Here is a 15,653-nt window from a genome sequence, read left to right as displayed (position 1 = left end):
AACTCGCTAGCGCCCTCTTAGCCTCAGGTCAGTCAAGGAACTGCACCTAGGATAAGCGGTCGCCAGAGAGACTGTCCTGTAACCTACTGGGTATCGGGGCCCTCTGTAGTGAGGGCGGTATATATATCTTCCTTGGCCGCGCCAGGAATATATATATCTGAACCTCCGACCGTCACTACCAGCCTTCCCCAATCCCCAGTTGGTATGCTGCCACCAGTCCCTATTTTAGATATACGCCCAGTCCGTGAATGGGCCTATATCGGGTCAGGAACCAACCCTGGGTAGCGTTTTTGGCTTGAGCCGAGCTCACACGGACGTGCGTTCGTTATGCAGAATAAAAGGCAGGCCCACAATTACTTGAGGTAATTGATTATAATAATACACTAGATACACGATATACAACTAAATATACACAGGTATAAGGTCAGGCTAAACTATACAACAATGGAATACAACACACAGAATCACCACAGCATATCAGTTACCGGTTTCTTGATTTTCTTGTGACGCAGGGAGAGGATTCTGCGGTCGCAGGCACGGTTCTTTGTTACAGGCTGAGGCCTACCACCGCATGGTCAAACTGCTCCTCCCCTTGGTGGCCTCAGCTGGTGCTCAGATGTTCAGCACACCACTCTTGGGTCAAGACTGACTTGTCTCTTGTCTGTCCTGCTATCTTACCTGCCCTGTCCCGCCCACTGCTGGTGAGGTCAGCTGGCTCAGTCTCCACCCTCAGGTCTAACTTCGATCAGAAGCCCAAATTCTAAGGAACCCAATAACTTCTTCTGGGATGGTCTCAGGATACCCACAGGGGTTCCCACGGATTCGGGCCGCCGTAACCGACCTTTTGATATCAATTATGATACCATACGGTCCTCAGGAATGGCTCAGCGCTATATCTTGGCTTCCAGAGCACGTACAAACGTCTACCGCGGAGGCTTGTGTGCGCAATGGCTCCGGGACACCGTGATATTTTTTTATTGGCCCATCCCACGCAACATGCGTGTACTTTTCATGTTTCTATATCTTATGCCTCCATGCTTGTGACAGACAAAGAAACTAGTCCTATGGGACAAATGGTCAGGTACAGATAGACGAAGCACCCCCCCCTGCTGGCTGTGTTTCCTCTCGAAGTCTTTGAAGCTCCTAGCATTCAAGTGTTAAGTAGGCTTCTTATCTTACAGGAGCCTGGATGGGGGGAAACTATCTAGTTGACGTTTTAACCGAAGGTCCCAAGGGTGGGGGCTGCTGAAGTGTGGCCATCCCTGGATATGATTTATCATTACCAAGATGGCGGCTACAGGTTCATCACACCTCCCCCTATACGAGGGCGCGAGGGGGTAGCACATTCCTGTGTTCCCCCGTGCGTCCTTCTGCACCCTCCCCTTGCCGGGATAACCCGTCAGCGTTACCGTGGTCACGGCCTCTTCTGTGGCGAATGGAGAAGTGGTACTGCTGGAGAGCGAGGCTCCAGCGTAGCAACCTGCCATTCGACCCAGAGACCGTGTGTAACCAGCTGAGGGGGTTGTGGTCCGTCTCCACGGTGAAATGGCTCCCGTACAAGTAGGGCTGCAGACGCTGCAGGGCCCATACAATTGCCAGGCATTCTTTTTCCACCGTGGAGTAAGCCACCTCCCGGGGCAGTAGCTTCCTGCTCAGGTACAAGACAGGATGTTCCTGGCCTGTCGTGTTGACCTGACTTAGCACAGCACCGAGGCCAAAGTCACTGGCGTCGGTCTGTACCACAAACGGCCGGTCGAAGTCGGCAGCTTGCAGTACAGGGGAGCTACTTAGGGCGGCTTTGAGTGCCCCGAAAGCTGTCTCGCAGGCGACTGTCCAGTCGACTGCGACGGGCAGCTTCTTCTTGGTGAGGTCCGTCAGGGGCTTGGCCAGGGTGCTATAGTGTGGGACGAACCTCCTATAGTACCCGGCGGTCCCCAAGAAGGACATCACCTGCTTTTTGGTCCTAGGAGTGGGCCAGGATGCGATGGCATCCACTTTCCCCGGTTCTGGCTTCAGAACCCCCCCGCCTACCCGGTGACCCAGGTAGAGGACCTCACTCATGCCCAGCTGGCACTTTTCCGGCTTGATGGTCAAGCCTGCCCGGTGGATCCGACCGAGCACCTGCCGCAGGTGCTCTAGGTGATCCTCCCAAGTGGGACTGAAGACTGCAATATCGTCCAAGTACGCAGCCGCGTACCCTTCAAGTCCCTCAAGCAGCGTATTGACCATCCGCTGAAAAGTGGCAGGGGCATTCTTCATGCCGAATGGCATCACTGTGGACTCGTACAGTCCAAAAGGGGTGATAAAGGCAGAGCGTTCCCTTGCCGCGGGGGTCAGAGGAATCTGCCAGTACCCCCGGCTCAGATCCATGATGGTCAGGTACTTAGCCCCGGCCATCCGATCGAGCAGGTCATCGATGCGTGGTATGGGGAACGCATCGGTGGCCGTTACAGCGTTGAGCCCCCGGTAGTCCACGCAGAACCGTGTAGTTCGGTCCTTCTTTGGTACGAGGACTACAGGCGAGGCCCACGCGCTGCTGGATGCCTGGATCACCCCCAGCTTCAGCATCTCGTCTATCTCTTGGCGCATGTTTCCCTGCACCTCGAAAGAGACCCGATATGCTGAACGCCGGATCGGCGGGTGATCGCCAGTGTCCACGTCGTGGACAGCCATCTCAGTCCTTCCGGGCAGGCTGCTGAACAGCCCCCGGAAGGGGTGCAGGGTGGTCCCCAGCTGGGACCGTTGGTCCTCCGTGAGCTGGTGGCCAACCCCCACATCCTCGATGGACCCACCCGCCTTGGCTTGGGTGAGCAGATCCAGGAGGGTTTCTACCTCTCCTTCCTCGGGAAGGTTGCACACTGGGTGGGCAGTCGCTTCCCGCTCATGATGAGCCTTCATCATGTTCACGTGGAAGGCCTTCCTCCTTCCACGGGCGTGATCCAGGGTGACCAGATAGGTGACGGCATTGAGTTTCTGGTGCACGAAGTAGGGACCTTCCCAGGCTGCCTGAAGCTTGTTCTGTGGTACGGGGACCAGTACCCACACCTTTTGACCCACCTGGTAGGTCCTCTCACAAGCATTCTGGTCGTACCACCGCTTCTGGTCGGCCTGGGCCATATTGTCCTGCACCAGCTTTGCCAAGGCCATCATCCTGTCCCGGTGGCGCACGACATACTCGATGACCGACACCTCGGGGGTGGCCAAATCCCCTTCCCATGCTTCCTTCACCAGAGCCAGGGGGCCCCGTACCCGTCGCCCGTACAGGAGCTCAAAGGGGGAGAACCCCGTTGAGGCCTGCGGAACCTCCCGGTAAGCAAATAGGAGGTGTGGGAGGTAACGCTCCCAGTCTCTCCCGTGGGAGTCGACCAACATCTTAAGCATCTGCTTTAAGGTGCCATTGAACCGCTCACACAGGCCATTAGTCTGTGGGTGATACGGGCTGGCCACCAGATGTTGCACCTGCATTTGCTTACAGAGGGACTCCATCAGCCGCGACATGAACTGGGTCCCTCGGTCGGTGAGCATTTCTTGGGGGAAACCCACTCTGGAGAAGATCTCCAGTAAGGCGGTAGCCACCTTGTCGGCCCGAATGGACGACAAAGCTACCGCTTCCGGGTACCGGGTGGCATAGTCCACTACCGTGAGTATGAAGCATTTCCCGGAGTGGCTGGGAGTGGACAGAGGTCCAATAAGATCCACAGCGACCCTCGAGAAAGGCTCTTCGATGATTGGCAGAGTTACCAGTGGGGCTTCGGGGCGCGGCCCCGCCTTCCCCACCCTCTGACAGGTGTCACACGAACGGCAGTAGGCACCCACCGCGGCTCCCATCCCAGGCCAGTAGAAATGCTGAGCTATCCTGGCCTTGGTTTTAGCGATCCCTAGGTGTCCGGCCATCGGAATCTCGTGTGCGATCCGCAACAATTCCGCCCTGAACGGATAGGGTACCACTAACTGTCGGTCCCTGGGCCACGCCTCCGGTGAACCCTGCTGGACCGTTACCCGGTACAGCCGTCCCTGGTCCCAGACCACACGCTCGCAGTCTGACTCCATGGGAGGCTGTGCCGCCTGTTCCTTGAGAGCTTTCAGGCTGTCGTCTGCTTCCAACGCAGCCTGAAATTCCTGACTTGATGTGGCCAGAATCGACGAAACTGCCACATCCTCTGTCAGCCCCTCCGGGCATGTCACCTGGCCGCTGTCTGACCCGGCAGACACTTGGTCAGAAGTGGGGAAGCCGTCGGACCTCTGCAAGGCTCCTTGGGCTCCGGCGCTCCCACTCCTGGTGACAGCGGCTATGACCGCTGTGACCGTGGGTAGTGCCCGCTTCCCCTCTGTTTCTGACCAAGCCGCCCGATCAGGCAGGCTTCCTAGGCCTTTGGACATCTCGGATGTGGGGAACTCCTGCCCTGGGGTCTTACCTGGCGGCTCCTCTCTTGGGACACCCCCACCTCCCATGGCCTGTTCCTCCCCCTGCAGTGGGCCTATACTCAGCAGCCTGGATACCCCTGGGAGCCCTACACTGCCGGTAGCTGCCCCCCTCTCCATCCCTGAGCTTCCCTCTACAGAATCCTGCCCGCCCCCTCCCTCACCGGAGGACAAGAGGTCACGGCACGCCGGCTGAGCACCTCTGCGGGCATCCCCACACTCCCCACCTGCTTTCACTAACCCTGTTTGTGTTGTGTCTGTGCAGGTGTTACCCTCAGGTTTCACTCCCTCCTCCTCAGCAGGACACACACTACATACAACATGGTTGGCATTAGCAGCAGACAAATCAATACACTCTTGGGGGGCCGAACTTGGGGGTTCAGAGGGTACATACTGCGATACTAGACGCCCCAAGTCGGTCCCTAATAAAACATTTGCGGGAATATTTGGCGTTACTCCCACCTCCCGCATCCCCCTTCCGGCACCCCAGTCCAAATACACCATGGCAACGGGAAGTGCCGGCTCCACGCCTCCAACCCCGGAGACGGAAAGAGTCTTTCCTGGTACCAAGTCCTGGGGGGACACCACCTCAGGCCGTACCAGTGTTCGTTCAGCGCCCGTGTCCCGCAGTCCCATGACCGCAGAACGGCCTATGGTGACGGGTTGGATGTTGTCCAGGGACCTACCACCACCCCCTCCCACACACAAAACATTGGGCGCTCTCTGGGACTGGGATGGGGTCTTTTGGCGCTGGGGACACTCAGCCCTAAAGTGTCCTGGTTTGTTGCATAGATGACAACGTCTTACGTCTGGTCCTTGCCTGGAGAGGGCAACAGGGGGATACACCCCTTGTGTTCTAGGGGCCGGGGAAACAGGGGCATGACTGGGCTTACCCCCTCTCCAGGTGCTGCTGGCAGACTTCTTCAGCTCAGGCGCCCTGTTATTGGCATACTCGTCTGCCAGGGCGGCTGTAGCAGAAGCCCCTGTTGGTTTTCGGTCACGGAGGAACTGTCGGAGGTCCTCTGGGCAGTTCCACAAGAACTGCTCCGTGACGAACAGTTCCTGGACCTCCTGGCGGGTAGTAAGCGCTAGACCCGAGGTCCAGTGCTCTGCGGCTCTCAACAGCGCCCGCATATGATCGGTCCAGGTGTCCTTGGGGCCACGCAGCAGGCTCCGGAACTTCTGGCGGTACGACTCGGGAGTGAGGTTGTACTGCCGGATCAGGGCCCGCTTGATGCAGTCGTAGTTCTGTACCTCCCCGGCAGGTAAGTCCCCCAAGGCATCCAGGGACTTACCCCTCAAACGGGGGGTCAGGTATCTGGCCCACTGATCCCGGGCCAGATGGTGCTGAAGACAGGTCCGTTCAAATGCCACCAGAAAGGAGTCCAGGTCCCCATCCTTCTCCAGTAGAGGGAAGTCCTCAGCTCGGACTTTGGACGACTTGGTCTCCTGATGGGTTGGTTGCTCTAGCGGAAGCCCCCGCTGGGCCAGGTCCAGTTGGTGCTGGCGCTCCGCAGCTCGCTCTGCACGCTCCGCAACCTCCCGGCGCTCTGCAGCTTCACGCTCCGCAGCCTCCCGGCGCTCTGCAGCTTCACGCTCCGCAGCCTCCCGGCGCTCTGCAGCTTCACGCTCCGCAGCCCGCTCCGCAGCCCGCTCCGCAGCCCGCTCTGCACGCTCCTCCTCCGCTGCCTTCTCTGATGCTGCCAGGAGGGTTTTGTAGACGGCATCGCCATGAGACTGGAGACTTGCCATAGCCGCTTGTAAAAGGGCTTGTGATCTGGACAGGCTGGGCTGGGTAGGTGGTGGGCAGCCCACTGCGGGACCGTATACTGGGGACTGGCTCCCTGAGGTGCCCGGGCTGGACTCCTCCTCGCCATGAGTAACAATGTCCTCCCCTCCTGCCACACGGACCGTAGCATTAGCCTCTTGCAGGGTCTTGCTCCTGGTGCCGTCTGCCATCTTGGTAACCGACACCGCTGCAACCCTGAGTTTGCACACACCTTGTTATACTTTTAGCCTGACCGTCTAACGTTGGGCTGACCTTAAGACTCCAGCAGTGGAAGTTACCACTGGCAGTCTTTAGTGCCTGGGAGTAGGGGTCCCACAACACTATTATTCTGCAATCCCACCGCTCTGCCACCAATGTGATGAAAGCCGGCCGGTGGGTGCAGCTCTCTGGCGCCCCCTTACCTCTCAGGTCAGTCAAGGTACTGCACCTAGAGAAAGTAGTGCCAGGAAGCTGCAACCAGCGCAGGGAACACGGTAGTGTGTTATCCCTTCAACGTCACTAAACCGTAACGTCACTACACAGCACAACTCGCTAGCGCCCTCTTAGCCTCAGGTCAGTCAAGGAACTGCACCTAGGATAAGCGGTCGCCAGAGAGACTGTCCTGTAACCTACTGGGTATCGGGGCCCTCTGTAGTGAGGGCGGTATATATATCTTCCTTGGCCGCGCCAGGAATATATATATCTGAACCTCCGACCGTCACTACCAGCCTTCCCCAATCCCCAGTTGGTATGCTGCCACCAGTCCCTATTTTAGATATACGCCCAGTCCGTGAATGGGCCTATATCGGGTCAGGAACCAACCCTGGGTAGCGTTTTTGGCTTGAGCCGAGCTCACACGGACGTGCGTTCGTTATGCAGAATAAAAGGCAGGCCCACAATTACTTGAGGTAATTGATTATAATAATACACTAGATACACGATATACAACTAAATATACACAGGTATAAGGTCAGGCTAAACTATACAACAATGGAATACAACACACAGAATCACCACAGCATATCAGTTACCGGTTTCTTGATTTTCTTGTGACGCAGGGAGAGGATTCTGCGGTCGCAGGCACGGTTCTTTGTTACAGGCTGAGGCCTACCACCGCATGGTCAAACTGCTCCTCCCCTTGGTGGCCTCAGCTGGTGCTCAGATGTTCAGCACACCACTCTTGGGTCAAGACTGACTTGTCTCTTGTCTGTCCTGCTATCTTACCTGCCCTGTCCCGCCCACTGCTGGTGAGGTCAGCTGGCTCAGTCTCCACCCTCAGGTCTAACTTCGATCAGAAGCCCAAATTCTAAGGAACCCAATAACTTCTTCTGGGATGGTCTCAGGATACCCACAGGGGTTCCCACGGATTCGGGCCGCCGTAACCGACCTTTTGATATCAATTATGATACCATACGGTCCTCAGGAATGGCTCAGCGCTATATCTTGGCTTCCAGAGCACGTACAAACGTCTACCGCGGAGGCTTGTGTGCGCAATGGCTCCGGGACACCGTGATATTTTTTTATTGGCCCATCCCACGCAACATGCGTGTACTTTTCATGTTTCTATATCTTATGCCTCCATGCTTGTGACAGACAAAGAAACTAGTCCTATGGGACAAATGGTCAGGTACAGATAGACGAAGCACCCCCCCCTGCTGGCTGTGTTTCCTCTCGAAGTCTTTGAAGCTCCTAGCATTCAAGTGTTAAGTAGGCTTCTTATCTTACAGGAGCCTGGATGGGGGGAAACTATCTAGTTGACGTTTTAACCGAAGGTCCCAAGGGTGGGGGCTGCTGAAGTGTGGCCATCCCTGGATATGATTTATCATTACCAAGATGGCGGCTACAGGTTCATCACAGGGGGTGTTACCAGTGTGAGACGTGTAGTGACTAACAGTCCACTTTCTTGATCTACATGTCTCACATTTGGTGTAACTGTTTATACAGTGTTTCTTAATTTGATTACTTCTAATGATGCCTACAGAAATCCAGAACACCAAGAAAAGTATAATAAAAATATAATTTGATCACATTTATTCCTGGACTTCTTACCTGAACAGTTAACCTCTCTTCACTAGACAATATATTTAATATTTTGCACTAGAAATCAAAAAAGGGAAAAAAAAAAAGTTAATGATATAGTGCAAAAAAATATTTATGACAATTAATCAAAATAGGGTGATTGTAAGAACCTTATCTGAAGCAGAAGAACCACAGAATGCCTCATAGTCTTTTAGTATCTGTAATTCTGAACTGCTACATACTGTACAGTCAGATTTTTTGCCTCGAATCCTTATATTGCGAAATCGGCCGTCTAGAGCATCAAACATCAGCATAACACCGCTAAAAGATGCTTAAAAACAGTTAAGGAGAAAAAGAAATTCTGCATCAAGTTACAAAACTTTTTTTCAGCAAGAAAATACTTTTCGGACAAGATCCATGTGTAATATTTCCCTACTTCATTCTGATGGGACCTGGGAACCTTTTAATTTATGGTAAAGCTGAATATACACAGTAAATAAATGGAACCCCAAACTGTCAGTTTCATGTCTATTGGATATGAGATCAGGCCAAATTGCACTCTTTTCTGAAATAGCAAAGTATAGGTGTTCTGTTTGCAGTTAGGTAATCCAAAAAACGTGTTGTGTCAGACAGGTTACATGACCTTTCTGAAACATCGTATTGCAGGAGCTAATGAGGATGTAAAAGAGAAGTACAGTGTGTGGTGGCATGACCGCTCTGGTGAGAGGCGCTGTGTTTCACCAGACCGATTATATCACTACTCACTGTACTCCTGTGCATTCTCATTAGCTCCCGAAATTTGATATTTGAGAAAGATCAAGTTATCTGACCAAAACATCAAGTTTTTGGATTGCCTAACAATAAACAGAACAACCTTACCTTGCAATCTTAGAATAAGCAGAGTCCTCTTTACCAAGGTATAAAATTAAGGCCCCTACCTGAGCACCTGAGACTGGAGTGTTGTGTATTCTCTTCTGATGCTGGATCAGGCCAACTGACACCTGTCTGACTTGGAAAGGTGACAGCTGACCACTTCATCAAAGAGAAAAATTGGAAAAGCAAGTGCACATAGAAATGAAAGGAAAAAGCATGGCCACTTCTGCATCCATCCACTTGGATGTGGAGACTGGGAACCCAGAGGTCAGAAATTTATGGCATGTCATATGGATATGCCATAAATGCCTGCGATGGGAATACCTTTCCCAGAAGAAAATGCCCTATATGGTTTCATCATTCTAAATGCATTATAAATAAAGAACAAAATCTCATACGATCTAACTTCCATATATGAAATTAACTGGTCCACGTCAACGGTATTTTGGGCCCTTCAGGCAGGGTACATTTTATAGCCTTTATCATAGGGCCTGATTAGCTTGGACAGGGATGTATAGACTTATCTATATATTTTTTGCATGTGTTTTTGAACTATATCACTTTGCACTTAATCACTTTGTTCTGAGGACACTCAAGGTCCATTATTGCCAGTAGTGGGATTGTTATCGGTATTGATTGGACACAGCATTTGTTCCATGAGTTCTGATCTCCCTATATAAGCATGCATAAGAACTGAGTGACCAGATATGGCTTTTTGTGGCCTCTAGGTTGGATATTTGTGTGTTAGTCCGCATTATAAAATTATCTAATAAAGTATAGATTTTTATTTTTTGAGGGTTCATGTTAACTTTATTTTGGGCCTTCAAAGACAAGAAGCAGTCTAGCCATTTTTAAAACTATACCTTTTTTTCCAGGGGGCTATTCACTTCAATAGGAGGTGACCTGCAGCACCTGAAAGCAGCCATTGCACAGTATAAGGAACTGTGATGTACAGGCTCGGTAACAATTTTAACCTCCGGCCACCACTGCAAACAGCTTGTTAGTGGGGGTGTCGGGTGTTCCATCAACTTGATGTTTGAGACCGGTTGTTCTCAGTGGTTATTAAAGTATGTTTTTCTCTCATACAGCCAGTGCCTGATGCATGCTGCTCAAAGACTGGGCAGCATGTATCAGCTGACAGGTTCCCTGTAATATGTAAGTTGTGTTCAATCTCTTTAAGAATAATTGAAAGAAAGCCTACTTTTTTCTACTAAGTAGTCAACTTACCTGGCAACCAGACAAGTACTATAAATATATACAATTAGGCGACCTGGTTATATTATAAATACACACATGCATACATATAGACATATTATATATATATATATATATATATATATATATATATATATATATATATATACATACATACATACATACATACATACATATACACAGTTAGGTCCATATATATTTGGACAGAGACAACATTTTTCTAATTTTGGTTCTAGACATTACCACAATGAATTTTAAACAAAACAATTCACCCACATTAAAACTGGATGAAGGGTTTAGGAGTTTCAGCTCCTTAACATGTGCCACCCTGTTTTTAACGGGACCAAAAGTAATTGGACAATCGACTCCAAGGCTATTTCATGGACAGGTGGGGGCAATCCCTTCGTTATGTCATTCTCAATTAAGCAGATAAAAGGCCTGGAGTTGATTTGAGGTGCGGTGCGTGCATTTGGAAGGTTTTGCTGTGAAGTAAACATGCGGTCAAAGGAGCTCTCCATGCAGGTGAAACAAGCCATCCTTAAGCTGCAAAAACAGAAAAAACCCATCCGAGAAATTGCTACAATATTAGAAGTGGCAAAATCTACAGTTTGGTACATCCTGAGAAAGAAAGAAAGCACTGGTGAACTCATCAATGCAAAAAGACCTGGGCGCCCACGGAAGACAACAGTGGTGGATGATCGCAAAATAATCTCCATGATGAAGAGAAACACCTTCACAACAGCCAACCAAGTGAACAATACTCTCCAGGAGGTAGGCGTATCAATATCCAAATCTACCATAAAGAGAAGACTGCATGAAAAGTAAATACAGAGGGTTCACTGCACGGTGCAAGCCACTCATAAGCATCAAGAATAAAAAGGCTAGACTGAACTTTGCTAAAAAACATCTAAAAAAGCCAGCACAGTTCTGGAAGAACATTCTTTGGACAGATGAAACCAAGATCAACCTCTACCAGAATGATGGAAAGAGAAAAGTATGGCGAAGGCGTGATACAGCTCATGATCCAAAGCATACCACATCATCTGTAAAACACGGCGGAGGCAGTGTGATGGCTTGGGCATGCATGGCTGCCAGTGGCACCGGGTCACTAGTGTTTATTGATGATGTGACACAGGACAGAAGCAGCAGAATGAATTCTGATGTATTCAGAGCCATACTGTGTGCTCAGATCCAGCCAAATGCAGCCAAACTGATTGGTCGTCGTTTCATACTACAGATGGACAATGACCCAAAACATAAAGCCAAAGCAACCCAGGAGTTTATTAAAGCAAAGAAGTGGAATATTCTTGAATGGCTAAATCAGTCACCTGATCTCAACCCAATTGAGCATGCATTTCACTTGTTAAAGACTAAACTTCAGACAGAAAGGCCCACAAACAAACAGCAACTGAAAACCACCGCAGTGAAGGCCTGGCAGAGCATCAAAAAGGAGGAAACACAGCGCCTGGTGATGTCCATGAGTTCAAGACTTCAGGCAGTCATTGCCAACAAAGGGTTTTCAACCAAGTACTAGAAATGAACATTTTATTTATAATTATTTAATCTGTCCAATTACTTTTGGTCCCTTTAAAAACAGGGTGGCACATGTTAAGGAGCTGAAACTCCTAAACCCTTCATCCAATTTTAATGTGGATACCCTCAAATGAAAGCTGAAAGTCTGAACTTCAACTGCATCTGAATTGTTTTGTTTAAAATTCATTGTGGTAATGTCTAGAACCAAAATTAGAAAAATGTTGTCTCTGTCCAAATATATATGGACCTAACTGTATATATATACACTGCTCAAAAAAATAAAGGGAACACTTACACAACACAATATAACTCCAAGTCAATAACACTTCTGTGAAATCTACCTGTCCAGTTATGAAGCAACACTGATTGTGAATCAATTTCTCCTGCTGTTGTGCAAATGGAACAGACAACTGGTGGAAATGATAGGCAAATAGCAAGATACCCCCTATAAAGGAGTGGTTCAAGAGAATGCCAAGAGTGTGCAAAGCAGTCATCAAAGCAAAAGGTGGCTACTTTGAAGAACCTAGAGTATAAGACATATTTTCAGTTGTTTCACACTTTTTTGTTAAGTATATAATTCCACATGTGGTAATTCATAGTTTTGATGCCTTCAGTGTGAATGTACAATTTTCAAAGTCATGAAAATACAGAAAAATCTTTAAATGAGGTGTGTCCAAACTTTTGGTCTGTACTGTGTATATATATATATATATATATATATATATATATATATATATATATATATATATATATATATACATATATATATACACATACATACACACATACAGCTCAATTAACATAAATTACACTCATAACAGTGATTTACATGATAAAGAAATAATTAAATATTAAAATTCATATTGTGCACAGAATACAAAAAAAGATACATATATATACCATTACATAATAATATTGTAAACTTTGAATAAGGTGCTTAGTGCATTAATTAAAATCATATGCGCACCTGTGCATTATTATTAAGCACACTCACCCACAGAGTTCAAAATTAACATATTGTGCCATATAGCGCCGAAAACCGGCCCCCGGAAATATATTAATGCGCATGTTGAAGTGCGTCAGAATCGTCATAAGTATTGAGACAATCAGCGTGCATAATCACCTGCGCAATGATAGATTGTAATTGCAATTGCCATATTGTTTATTGGTATCCCGGACAGCAATACTGTTCAAGTTAATGCACATGATTCTTGTGTTCACGCCAGCACAATGACAATATGATATTGTGGACGCCATTTTGTTTAAGGGAACTCTTTACTTAGCATCAAAAGTGCATAGAATAATATGTCTTAGAAATTTGCTAAAATACATATTACCCATATTACTATGGGAACACATCTCCAACTTGAGTTCAAACAATTTGCTTGATTAAGTAGGCCATGTTTACAATAGCCTATGTAGGAATAACTTCCATTGAAGATAGGCTCAATAGTTATGACGATGTATATATGTATTTTTTTTGTATTCTGTGCACAATATGAATTGTAATATTTGATTATATCTTTATCACGTAAATCACTGTTATGACTGTATGAATTATATCAGATCATGGGTATATACACCACACAATTGTACTAGAACACAGCTTGAAAAAGGCTGTTCACAGCCGAAACATTGTTGTAATGAATATAATTAGGCCTTTGATTAGTCGATGGGGCATATGGCTCACGTACATCTTCTGCCCCTGCGGTCATGCACAGTGCGCCTCTGAAGCCGGGAAGCATACACTCCGCTTCAGAGGCTCAATGATGCTACGGAATAGAGGCACTCGCATGTACAAGATTTGCCGGGAGCTGGTGATGACACAAATCATGTTCTCACGCCCACAGGAACGTGACAACATGCAAAGAGGGCCGACTTGTCTAGGGAAACTAGCACTCCATCGACTAGTCAAAGGCCTCATTAGCATAGGGAAAGCGGAGGCTAGAAATACTTTTTTTTAAACATGGATTTAAGTGAATAAGATTATAAAGGGCTGGTTAGGCAGGGGATTTAGTGATACTTATGTGAAGGCATGAACGACATGGCAGGTTCCCTTTAAAGCCTGTAATGTGTTTGCTCATCAGCAGGCATTGACATTGATTATAGCTTTGTAGACAAAATTCTCCTTGTGCAGACAAATGTCTTGTGATATCAAGAATGTTTTAAAACCTCATGTGATCCTCTTAAGACTATAAACGTTCATGTGATCCCCTGGACTAGTTGTAACTACTTAAAAGAGAAAATCATGATCAGATTAGTAGGAGCCGAGAAAGTATTTTTTCATAGCTCTGATGTCTTTGCTGAGAAATTATCACTTCTTTTAGAAGTTTCAGTTCTACTATGGTCTCCTTTAGAACACGACCTTTAAGGGAGTTAAAAGCCTTATGATTATTAATATATACATACACCCTTAGGTTCAAATAACTACCATGGACTACCAGCACTACTAGGCTTTGCTAGAAAAGGTGTGTATATGTCACCTAAAATGTGGGTATACTCAAGTCAAGCGTTAATATAGAATCCATCCTCTTGGAAAAGTTTTCTTGCTTAGAAACATAGATGATTAAGGAAGATCTGTCAGATAAACAATAGATCTCTTGCATCAGATGAGGTGTATTAATTGAGGAAAGTGCAAAGTTGAGAGGAAATAATCGCTCTGATGAAGGGATCACAAAGAGCAGAGTACTGGTGCTGGGGTTTTTGTCCCCATGTGGAAGACGACGTAATGTGTGTGCAATCCGTTTTCACAGCTCTGCATTAAAAAATGTACATGTTCAAATACAGTTTCCCAGGTCAATGATGGAAATGCCGCTTGGATGGTCTGTATGGGATCTTATTTTTTTTTTTTAATGCAGTCATAGATTTGAATGCATGAGTCTCACCCGAGACTTACAAGAGACTAGTGCATGCTGTGATTTTTTATTTTTCTTCACACGGACACTTGGTCCTTGTGAAAAACAACAGTCATCTGATCATCTATATTATACGCTTGTCTGAATGAGCCCTTAATTTTACTACTGAATCAATTGCAGCAGAAAAAAATGTGCCATACACAAATGTTTGAAAAAAAAATAGTTTTGTTTGAGTGTTTATTTTCTGTCTGAAAAATTCACATTAAAAAATGTGTTTGAATATATGCTAAGTTAAGGAAAATTGGCTTTTTTAACTCAAATTTTTGCAGGGGCGGATGCTGATAGCTTGGGGCCCCTGTGCAAGAAACATGTTTGGCCCCATTCCTTTTATACCAACCAAGCTATACATGTATTACATGGTCTCTTCTCATTATGTATATTGCCGTCCCTTATTATATAGTTCCATACCTTATATATAGCACCGTACCTTACATATTGGATTCTTTTGTTATTTATAGAGCCCTTTCTTTATTACATGCCATCCTCTCTTCTTAGATATAAAATAAAATGACTGCTAATGGAGCATGGGGAAGCTTCATTTCTGGTGGATGCGACTAATGAACTATTGTGGTCAGATGCGCCTCATCAGCAGTCAACTAACAAGGGGAGACTAATAAAGAGAGGGCATTGTGACTAAAAAAAATGAGATACGCTGTGTAAGGGACGGTGCTATATATAACAAGACATAATACTATGTAATAATGGGACAGTGCTGCTCATAACAACAGAGGATGCTACATAAGGGATCACCTCATACATAACTAGAGAGGATGGTATGTAATAAGGGAGGCCCTTTCCATACTAATGTTCACCATACTGGGCCTCTTCCTGCAATTATGTCTCCCACCTGGCCTCCTAATTTATATGGTGTCCCCCATTCTGGTCCCCTTCTTGGTATAATGTGCCCC

The 15,653-nt window shown here is 47.5% G+C and overlaps 1 protein-coding gene and 1 long non-coding RNA gene across 3 annotated transcripts in view; one reads left to right on the top strand and one right to left on the bottom strand.

Annotated features, from left to right (window-relative positions):
• Positions 1 to 15,653, bottom strand: part of MOCS3 (molybdenum cofactor synthesis 3) — a 113,375-nt gene that overhangs the window by 18,762 nt on the left and 78,960 nt on the right. For both annotated transcript variants that reach the window (XM_073671462.1, XM_073671461.1), the window contains 2 exons: positions 8,380 to 8,540; positions 8,240 to 8,287 (listed from right to left, as the gene is read on the bottom strand). In XM_073671462.1, coding sequence (XP_073527563.1) covers positions 8,240 to 8,287; positions 8,380 to 8,540 — 209 coding nt within the window. The remainder of the gene's footprint in view (positions 1 to 8,239; positions 8,288 to 8,379; positions 8,541 to 15,653) is intronic.
• Positions 1 to 15,653, top strand: part of LOC141257212 (uncharacterized) — a 271,315-nt gene that overhangs the window by 213,944 nt on the left and 41,718 nt on the right. The window lies entirely within an intron of this gene.

Source organism: Phyllobates terribilis, unplaced genomic scaffold (genome assembly GCF_046119375.1).
Source record: "Phyllobates terribilis strain yellow unplaced genomic scaffold, ASM4611937v1 Scaffold_3__8_contigs__length_932513732, whole genome shotgun sequence".
NCBI lineage: Eukaryota > Metazoa > Chordata > Amphibia > Anura > Dendrobatidae > Phyllobates > Phyllobates terribilis.
Note: the sequence above shows the minus strand (reverse complement) of the source record. Positions and strands in the feature narration are given on the sequence as shown.